This window comes from Gadus macrocephalus, chromosome 8, assembly GCF_031168955.1.
Source record: "Gadus macrocephalus chromosome 8, ASM3116895v1".
In the NCBI taxonomy this organism is placed as follows: domain Eukaryota; kingdom Metazoa; phylum Chordata; class Actinopteri; order Gadiformes; family Gadidae; genus Gadus; species Gadus macrocephalus.
Window position 1 is genome coordinate 5,066,405 of NC_082389.1, and position 10,549 is coordinate 5,076,953.

Consider the following 10,549-nt stretch of genomic DNA (forward strand, 5'->3'; position numbering starts at 1 on the left):
CAAAAAACCAAACAGAAAATAACTGTAACCAATACTATACTTTCACTACTGAACGCAAGTGAGGCTTGAATTTAAAGTGAAACCCTATGAAAATGAAAGCAGACCATTCATTCATGATCTTTAACATAAGAACAACTGTGCAATCCCCCCTGTTTTCTCACAAACGTGTGTTGCTGTAAGGGCCTTTCTTCCTGTGCACCTGTGCGAAGGCTTCCTGCCTCAGCCACCACACCCCCCCCCCCCCCCCCCCTCTCTACCACACACGCAAACAACGCATGAACACACACATGCTTGCGCACGCACACACCCTCGAAACCGCATCCTTCGTAAGGTCACGTATAGGCAGCCAGCGCATAGATTCAGGCAGTATGTGTCAGAAATGAAAAGTGTAGAGAATGGAGAACCTCATCTCAGGACCCCCCCCCCCCCCCCTAACCCTGAGGCCATGGTAAAAGTTCAAAGAGTCACAAAATCGGCTTAAGCCATTTCTATAGCATTTATTAGAAATGGAACAAATACATGCAGTGGCAAACGAACAAAAAGACGATCAGTGAGTCTGATTTCCTTTAGCGTAGGGATGGAAAATAAGGCTGATTAGTCACGTTGTGACGGACTGTCGGTCATCCAAGTTCCTGTAATTGTTTTTTTCTCACATAGTCTTCTTGAGCGTCATCGGTGTGTCTTCCATTTGCTTGTCCACTTGATGGCGTCCTGTCCCCCCCCTGTCTCTTCTGAGCACGTGGGCATTTGAGCGTATAAAAGGGGGACGAAAACGGGAAGAGATGGAGGGGGGAAACGATCGGGAAACAGAGAAAGGAGGTGGTGCTGGTGATGGAGGTGGTGGGGCCGGTGGAGGAGGTGAGCGATCAGTCCTGAATGTGATGCAGGGCGATCTCTGGCTGGGTAGTGGACAGGAGAAGAACGGCCTCTTGCTCGTGGCCGTGGTCGTAGCCTCGCCACTGGCTGCTGTGTTGCTGCTGGTAGTAGCCCATCAGCCTTCTGGCGAACATGGCTCCACCTGCCAACCAGAGCATATGTTGAGCCACATAGGCAAATAAAGTATGAAGTTTGAACAGTCACACTGAAATCAATCCAAAAAGAAAGATTATACGATCATTATTACGACCATTTTGATTTTTGAGTTTTGGCCCATTCCGCACAACGTTTTTGTATGAGCCAATAGTCGTCCGCTTTGGTTATTATTTTTGGAATGCGGCCGGGGCGCTAGGAGACCCCATGCAGTTTGAGCTTTCAGGTTTTCAGGGGGTTACCTGTGCTGTGATCATCTCCTGTGTCTCTGCTGGTCAGGGTACTCATCACCGAAGCACAGCACCACAGTATGTCTGGGAGCCCGGCAGCCGTAGTGCGCATAGTCTTGGAGCTCTGAGGAGAAATACGAACGATTAGTGTTAGATTAGAATATCACGACTAGTCTTCACTGTTTACTTCCTTCTTCAGTGGAGTAGGGACGAACGTTGGGCGGAAAGAACGCATGGAAAATAGAACACGATTTAAATTGTGCCGGCCTTTTACCATGCAGTAAACCACAGAAGGTGGGTGGGGACTTGGCACACACTCCCACGCCCAACGTAGGCACACACACACACACACACACACACACACACACACACACACACACACACACACACACACACACACACACACACACACACACACACACGCACACAACCAGGATTCTGCTGAGAGTTTTGACATGTTTCCTACTCCTCTGAGGCTTTCCCCAAATGAGAGGGACTTGCCCTGCAGCCTGCAGCTCTCCTTCATTACCATGATCGTTATCAGCAAGGGTGCCATGACGCCATCACTGACGTCTGCGAAGTGTCAAAAGCCTTGTCAGGGTGATAGACAGCAGAATGATTGTTTTCTTCTAATAAGGGTATTAAGGGCTATTAAGAGTTGTCAAGGTGCGCGTTAAGCATCAGAAAATTATGTTCCTGAAATGCCTTGCAATCTGACGTTCTTTCGGAAAAATCGTTTTCCTTGAGTCTTTCTTCCACCTGGGTGACCGTTTACTTTTATTCTACTGTTATAGTTATCGCATGAAATTACGCCATCATTCAGACAGTGAGGAAGTATAAACTACACAAAACAGTGAGGGGGCCACGGCACCCTACAAGTCTTGCCGAAACAGAGTTTATTATTACAAAGTCAATATACATCTGAGTTTGAGATGTACATTATGATGGTCTTTTTTGACATTCCTTAAAAATTGATTTGGTAGCTGTGTAGTGGATACGTCTCTATGCCATATGTTATGGTTGTTTTACTTTGTTTGATTCTCTGTCCATCACTTTCGATCTGACGCACCTGAATCCGGATGTCCATGGAGAAGTAAGAACACCACAAAGGTTGAAAAAAAGCGGCGCAACTATGGCTTCCCTTTCCAACGTTTGGGACTTCTCATAAAAAGTGGGGTCAACTGATTTTTTAACAGTTTTTGTTTTGTTTAATACATATAGAATGTAATATGTTAAATGAAAGGCTTTTTGGGGAATGTTCTTCTTATGTGATCTATAAAGCACTACTACTAGCCTATGCTGTGGTTTATTATATTGCAACAGGTAATACTACTCTTACTAGATGCATAGATTTTAATATACACCGATTATTAGTTTTAGTCATTTTATTGTAATTCATATTTTTTCTATAGTTGAATACTAATATTATCTAGAACACAGGTAGATTTGAATCATGATGTCATACATATTTCACATTAATTGTAAGGAACAATTATCTCCGTCTAGTGATAATCAGTGTTACTTTTGAACTGAAAATGTTGACGCCATTCCCTTGCACTGCAGGGAAAGTACATGTATGGCAGGCAAAGGAGTCCGCAAGGATTTGATTCATGACAATGTATGAGTTACGCTACGATAAGAACTGTGATTCTGTAAGGATTGCAATTTGATACCTGGTAACACTTAAGAATAACTGCAAACTTTAAAGCATTAACAAAGTAAGAAGTTTAGCAGCAGAGCTGCCAACTCTCCCGTTTTTCCCGGTTTTTCTCCCGTTTTCTGATCCATCTCCCGCCGCCCTCCCCGTTTTGTCATTTCTCCCGGTTAACTCCCGTATTTCACGATGTCCAAACTTATTTTATTTATAATCAAATCAAAATGTGTGTCGAATGTTCTAAAGTTGCCAGATCATGTATCAAACGCAAGCATGAGAGGCAACGCAAGCGTCAGCCAATCAAATGCATTTGCAGCAAATACGACAGCACAGGCTGTAGCCAATCAGATCACGTCTATGGTCACTTCTCAAAGAGCGCAGAGCTAAAAAAAAAACATGGCGGAGCAAACTCCGTAAATGGTCGTATAAAAATGGCAGAAGCGGGTGTACCATCGAAGAAGATTAAATATATGTGTACTTTTAAGTCGGAATGGACCAAGAGTATGATTCAATATCAAATAGTCACCAGGACAATAGTCACGCTTTTTGTAAAGCGTGTCGGGTTGATTTTAATATAGGGCACGGCGGTAAAAATGACGTCCGTCAACATTTAAAGTCCCTGAAACATGTCCGTGCTTATATACTGAAGACTACATGATGAATATGTTGTCTATAAATAGCTACTTATATGCAACATCCCTTAAAACCAACATTTGTAACCACCTCTGTCATCCATGCTCCCCACCACCGGCCCCGCCCCCCGCCGCCGAAATCTCCCGGATTTTGCTAGTCAAATGTTGGCAGGTATGTTTAGCAGTGAAGTCTGGCTGAATTCAGTATTTATAAAGCATTCTTCCTGAATAAATTCTTGAACGATTCATAATCAGCCGTACATTTTTTTATATTGTCATTTGTCTGCTAAATGCCCTAAATGTATATGTACTTGATGCAAATTGAGCATTGCCAAATCCACAACAGCGCCCTCTGTAGGACAGAAGCATAAGTTAACAAACAAATCCCAATCCTCACATTAATCATTGAGCCCCCCTGGTGCCAACAGTCGGGTGAGCCCGTACGTACCGGTGAGGAACTGCTGTGTGTCCAGCAGCTTGCACGTGAACTCCTTCTCCAGCTTGTTGGGCTTGTCCTTGTTGGGGGCCAGCGGGCCCTCCCAGTACACGCGTCCCTGGCACAGCCGCTTGGCATACAGGCCGTCGTGACCCATCCACAGCATCACGCCCTTCTCCAGCACGTCGGGCAGCTTGTCGGCCCCCTGCCGCTGGGACTCGGGGAAGGGGACGGGGAAGAGGACCACCTCGGGCCCCCCGCCGCCGCCGCCGCCGGGCGGGCGCTCCTCTGAGCAGGGGGAGGAGGAGGTGGAGGAGCAGGCGGAGGAGGAGGTGGAGGGGGAGGTCCGGGAGGAGGGGGTGGGGGGGTAAGAGGTGATCCGACAGCCCTCCGGGCTGGTGGTGACCACCTGCTTCACCAGGGCCTCCCGGTAGTACAGGGAGATGTGAAGGCCGAGGTCTGGGGGAGAGGGAGAGAGAGAGAGAGAGAGAGAGAGAGAGAGAGAGAGAGAGAGAGAGAGAGAGAGAGAGAGAGAGAGAGAGAGAGAGAGAGAGAGAGAGAGAGAGAGAGAGAGAGAGAGAGAGAGAGAGAGAGAGAGAGAGAGAGAGAGAGAGAGAGAGAGAGAGAGAGAAAGGTCATCAAAACGTAGGGTCTACAGTAGCAATTCATCAAATCTCTTTCAATATTGAACATTGATATTAACATTGTTGTAAATTAGTTATTTACCGTATGCATTTGTGTTATTACCAGATATGGCACTGCTGGGCTCCACTGTGGATAATGTGGTCAGAGACTCTGGAGAAAAGGTGTAGAAGGAACCACTGCATTGCACACCTAGCAGGACACATTAAATACAAACAATATAGATTCATAGGAGCCTAGTTGACACGACTTCAGTGAATATGCATACACACATTCAAACATGTCTCACTTCTACATTTATGTCGGAAGAAATCTGTCCTGCGCGACCAAGAATAAACAAACAAATGCAGCGGATGTATTCAATTCTGTTATATAAGTAATAGAAAATATGAATCTTCACTGGATATATGTGTATTTTTAATTAATGAATTTACGGATTTAGCATTCACATATTATGAACATATCAAGTAAATTAACATACTATTGTCAATTATAAATATAATTCCGTCTTACATTAAGCTTTGGTGAAAGTCGAAAGCAATCAAGTACGTAAAACATCCAACTGAACAGGAACCCCCCGGCCCCCGAGCACCACTGCTCTACGTGTGCGCTCCCCCTGCGACGCTGTACCGTTCTCCTGCAGGGCCCCGGACCACGGCCGGCTGCCCGCCGCCGTGGCGTAGTACTGCAGCTCCGTGAGGGGGCCGTGGGGGTGCGTGTTGGGGGGCTGCAGTGGGTGCTGCTCCGCCTGGGGGTACTCCCTCCAGTCCCTGCTGTCCTGGGACGACCCGTAGCCCGACACCTGGGGGTTGGGTGGGGTGGGGGGGGTGGATGGAGAAGAGGAGGTGGGGGTGGCGGGGTATGGGTTACTTTGTTGTTCTGACCTTATAAGCAAATTCGATTTTTTTTTAATGAATTTCTGGATTTATGAATTATTTCCCTCGGTGAGGACTTGTACCTGGTTCGTTGAAGGAACGTAGGTCGGGATGTAGCCATGGGGATTCATACGCGCTTGTGGCTCCTCCATGTTGCCCAACTTGGCACCTGTAGTATAACACCACAAAATGTTTACTGAGGGCCACACACATTAATAACGCATGAGAATCGTATTTAAGAATTATAAAATGACAAACTGTATTTATGTATTTATATATATAGGTGTGTATCCTAGTTATGTGCACCATGTGGGGCCTATTGCTATTTCCATCCATTCAGAGGACGAGAAGAGTGTCAGAGTAAATGATTTGCCATGTGTCAGTGACACTTACTTAGCATGCCCCATCGTAAATCACTTATCTTATTTTAGTCACGACTTATTACTTTTTTTCCGAGAAATTCAAAATACACCTTGATCAAAAGATTACACGATCCGAAGAATAAATGCATATATAAATTCACATACATGTAAATATATACCTAACAGCTCTGTTGTCATACACGTCATTGTTGCGCGCTAAAGTCGAGGGGTAGAGGTTGTGTATTTGGCGTGGTGTGCACTCTGCACTTGTTAACCAAAGCTCTCTAAAAAAAGCTTACCCCGGTCTGTTTGGATGCTATTGGCTTCCTTTGGGCTTCCTGCCTCTAGAGACCGAGGCCAGCACACAGCGGTGGCTGTACACATGCGTTATGTCGCTGCCAAAAGCCTAGAAACGACGTGCAACCCAAACTCTCCCTTCAGACATGCACCAGAAGGCATGGCGCTAGCAATGTGCTTGCATGGAGAAGGGGGGGGGGGGGGGGGGGGGGGGGGGGGTGTTGAAGAGATGGGTGATATAGGGGTGTAGGTGTGTTGGCCCATGAGGTCTCTACACAAGAGGCTGTTTTATGCAGAACGTTTTTTTTTGTTTTTGTAAAGTGTTCGTGTGTGTCTCTATGGGTGTTTTCACGTCAGTGTGTGAACGCCTTGGAAAGGTTTAACCATGACCACAGAGTTGCCCCGCTTTGTCACGCTGCACTGTGTGGGTATGTGTGCGTACGTGTGAGTGTGAGTATGTGTGTAACTGCACGCAATCGGGGAAGTCTGCACATCTGTACAATTAATGTGTCTTCTCATGACGAAAGCCATCTGAATATTGCAGACACTTTATTGATGGGCTTGCCTCTTTTGACCCCCTCGGGAATGATTCTGTAGACTTTGTAGGGTTCGGAGATGTCCAGCTGGCTTCTGTCCACCAGCTCGTCAAAGTCGTTGCTTTTGTTCAGAGCACACCGTAGACGGGTTTTCCATGTGGGGGGGTCCGGTTTGTCCACACCTTCTTTGTATTTGCCCTTGAAAAGTGCCCAGGCCTGCAACCACATAGGCATCACATCATCAATTCACATGGCTTGGGATTATCTTCTTTTGATATAGGCTACTCTTAATGTCTCAACTATGGAATTATTTCTTTGCATGCGTTTACGTCGTAAGTATGTTTTGGTCTCATATTGTCGGTATTCAATGACTGATATTAAGTTGACTTTATTTGTAGTGAACACATTCGCAATATCCACATGTTTAGACGCCCGCAAATGCACAAGTGATGGTGTTAGCCGTCTTCAAAGTAAAATAAATAATAAAACCATCAAAATCGTAAATACTTTAAAAAAGTACTAAAATGCACCTATTAAATTACGATTACGTCTAGTAGTTACCTACCTATTGAACAACTGCGGCTATTCCTGAAGTTAACGCTGAAGATGAATGCTGAAGTTCAGAATTATATATTTGTCTTACCTTGAAAAGCGCAGCATCCTCATCTCTGTTGTAATCTTGTTTGCCCGCATGCTTCCACGGTATCCTGAAAATGGATTTCTCCACATTCTCCCAAACCAAGCCCAGGTAGCTCTTGCTGTCAATCTGATCGATCAGCCACTGTCTAAGCTTCCCGTTGCCGCAACTGACAGACAGGTTGACGTCCTCCTCGAAATGCATCTCTGTTCAAACACCACGAGATTAGGCAAAGTAAAATTAAAGTATCAGAAGTTTTACATCAGCTTAACAGAAAATGTTATTTGACCTCGAAAATAATCAAAGACCCTCAAGCATTTTCAACTTGGGTCTCAATCAAGTTCGCAACCAGGATGAGCTTCTTCTAGATCAGGCGAACGCATCTGATTGGTGTCTGTGATGTCCTTTTCTTTAATGATGCCACCCACCCCTCGTGCACTGTCTCCATTAGGGGAGGAGCTAAGAGAGTCCGACGTCCCTGATCAATGAGATGCAACCACTCGGCATCACCACGTGGTGATCTCGTCTGAAGTGATACAGTGTTGGCGCCAGCAAAGCCTTGCAATGGGGAATCCCTCGCATGACATCTGTAGTGTGGGAAGCATACGTTATAGGTAGGCCTGAAAGAGTAAAGCCAAGCACTGTAGTGTACTCTCAAGTAAATCATTCTGTCGTGTTTTACTATTGAGCGAGCTGGATGCAATTAAGATTGTGTGTCGTCTAAAATAACAAGTGATTGACAAGTGAAGATGATGTAAAATCATGCAACTTTACTTTGTCGGTATCGCTGCCCTCTAGTGACCATTAACAGGCACGCATTATATACATGTCCAACAATATTTGAAACTGTTTAGTACGTTTCATTTATTTAAAGCTTTCAGGACAAAAACAAACAAGGAGGTAAAAAATGCTAAACAATTTACCAAAAAGCAAGAGATTGATAAAGTTGCTATTTTTTAATGCTGTCCTGAAAGAGGAAACCAGGAGAACAATTTGAAAACAGGTCCACCAATAATTCCTCTCAGCCTTGCATACCATCGGCAACCACACTCACACTGATTTCACTTCACACAATAACACAAAATAGATATTATTTTGACAACATTAAAAAAAGACATGAATAAATTAGGGAAAACAGTAGGCCTACCAAAAGGCATCACTTAAAAGACTCCAAAGCATTTTAACAATCTCCCTTGATGTGGACTCATCCCACATCACGAGTCCATCGTCATCACAAATCTAGTCAATAGATGAAACGTCAGTCTTTAACACCATCTGCGCTTGTGCTTCCCAGGTCATGGCGTTCCAGTGCTCGCATCGGAGTGGCGCTCCGGTGTGGCTAGGACGGAGCTCCGCTGGTCCCCGGGGCCCGGGGCCTTACAGGCCAGCAGGGCGCGTATGTCAGAGGAGTCATTGAAGGGGTTGTCTTTGTATTCCTCCAGCAGCCACACCCTGAACTACACCAACAGAGGAGGGGAAGGTTAGTCGTTTTAGTGTCTCCCTGAGAGGTTAGGTTTTTATTAGCACCGGTGTTTGATTCCTAGGGCTTGTACATCAGAATGCATCATGGGGATTTTTTGGTGTGTGATGCGCCATTTTGTGAGACCTTGTGATAGTTGTAGTTAAAGTATAACTATAACTATAAAAATAAGAATAACCGTAACCTCGGATAATCACAACTTTGTTTTGCCACGTCATGCATGAGAAACGTCACGATTAAAGACTAAACAATGACCAAAACACCACTCCAACCAACAACATTCCCATGCTCCTATGCTTCCAAAATGGTGGCGGTCAATCGCAATGTGACATCGCAGCGTATAGGCCCTGAAGCTCATCTGCTCTCTGTCCAGTTGCTTCCCCCGGGGCTGTGCAGCACTTTCCATTTGTATTTAGTTAGCCGAAGTTTGATTAATTCCCGGCCTCAATTGTCCATCGCAGGATAAAAGCTCTAAAAAGGACTTGGTTCAAACCCCATCTCTCAAATTCAACTCATTTCTAGCCTGTAGTCGAGTGTTGCCTGCCGTGCCGAGCATTCCTCTTGAACCATGGGGTCCCCTCACCTCTCCCGCCTGGGTGGCCTCAAACTCCTGGAGCTGCCTCTGGAAGCCCAGGTTGGGCCCCGCGCAGGGCCGTGCCGCCTTCACGGCCGCCAGCGCCTCCTGCCAGCCCATCCCGGTCACCGTCATGATGTAGGCCACCACCAGGGTCACGCTGCGGGACACGCCTGCCAGGCTGAACCGACCAATAGGAGCCACGGGACCAGGTGAGGAGAAAGAAGGAGGAGTCACGTGGAAGAACACTCGCGCGTAAACTACATTACCCATGAGTCCATCTGGGTACGACCAGGTGATTTGTAAGCCATCCACCGACAAGACTATACCTATGACCTATGACCCCCCCCCCGCCCCACATCACACAGCTGCTTACATTTTCTATCTGATCATTGACATGTTTACCTTTCAAATAGTGTAGTTGTACAATATTAAGTATGATACAATCTGTAAACATGGTGTGTGTGTGTGTGTGTGTGTGTGTGTGTGTGTGTGTGTGTGTGTGTGTGTGTGTGTGTGTGTGTGTGTGTGTGTGTGTGTGTATCCAAGTGTGTGTATCCACGTGTCTGTATGCACGTGTGCTTGTACATTAAGTACATTAATTAACTCATTTTGACCACTGGGGCCAGGCATTTTGGAACTGCCATCAATGGGAACCAAGCGTTTATGTGCTGCTTTTGTGTCTCTCGTCATCACCACATTCTCTTTGTTATTGCCGCGAGCACCACGTGTTATCAATGGGGTCTGGGCTCCGACCAAAATGGCGTCACAGCCTGCAAAAGGACCTCAAACACGCATAGCTTTTCCTGGTGGAGCCTGGGCCGGAGCAGGCTTAGAGGAGCCCATTAAACAAACCGTTGTTTGTCCGCTCCGCTCAGCCTTCTTGCCTTAAGAAGACATTTGATATATTATTGGGAAGTTCAAAAATAACCTTCTGCTTATCTTTAAGCCAACTCTGCCTCGAAAAGTCACACATGGCTTCACTCGTGTGCACTTGGCTGAACACACGTTCGTACACTGTGTTATTCTCCGAATCACAATACGCATTAGGGTATTATCATGTTACCTCTCACACTTTTGAATTGGTGTATTCTTCTTGGCTATTCTTGTAACCTGCGTGCAGAGCCTTGATTCTGACCCTGGTGTTGGGCTGGCCGATATTTCA

General features: G+C 45.9%; 2 protein-coding genes across 2 annotated transcripts in view; both read right to left on the reverse strand.

Moving 5' to 3' along the window:
- Positions 1–482: 482 nt before the first annotated feature.
- On the reverse strand, positions 483–7,801 carry irf4a (interferon regulatory factor 4a). The gene is given in 8 exon segments (XM_060058254.1): positions 483–1,291; positions 1,294–1,383; positions 3,994–4,440; positions 4,729–4,815; positions 5,254–5,425; positions 5,582–5,667; positions 6,723–6,909; positions 7,337–7,801. Coding segments are annotated over 8 exon segments (1,299 nt in total). The 5' UTR covers positions 7,535–7,801; the 3' UTR covers positions 483–1,259.
- A 368-nt stretch (positions 7,802–8,169) lies between these two features.
- dusp22b (dual specificity phosphatase 22b) overlaps positions 8,170–10,549 on the reverse strand; it is a 5,755-nt gene continuing 3,375 nt past the window's right edge. The window contains exons 6-7 of the mRNA XM_060058255.1: positions 9,394–9,565; positions 8,170–8,787 (exon numbers count right to left, since the gene is read on the reverse strand). Coding sequence (XP_059914238.1) covers positions 8,626–8,787; positions 9,394–9,565 — 334 coding nt within the window. The 3' untranslated portion in view covers positions 8,170–8,625. The remainder of the gene's footprint in view (positions 8,788–9,393; positions 9,566–10,549) is intronic.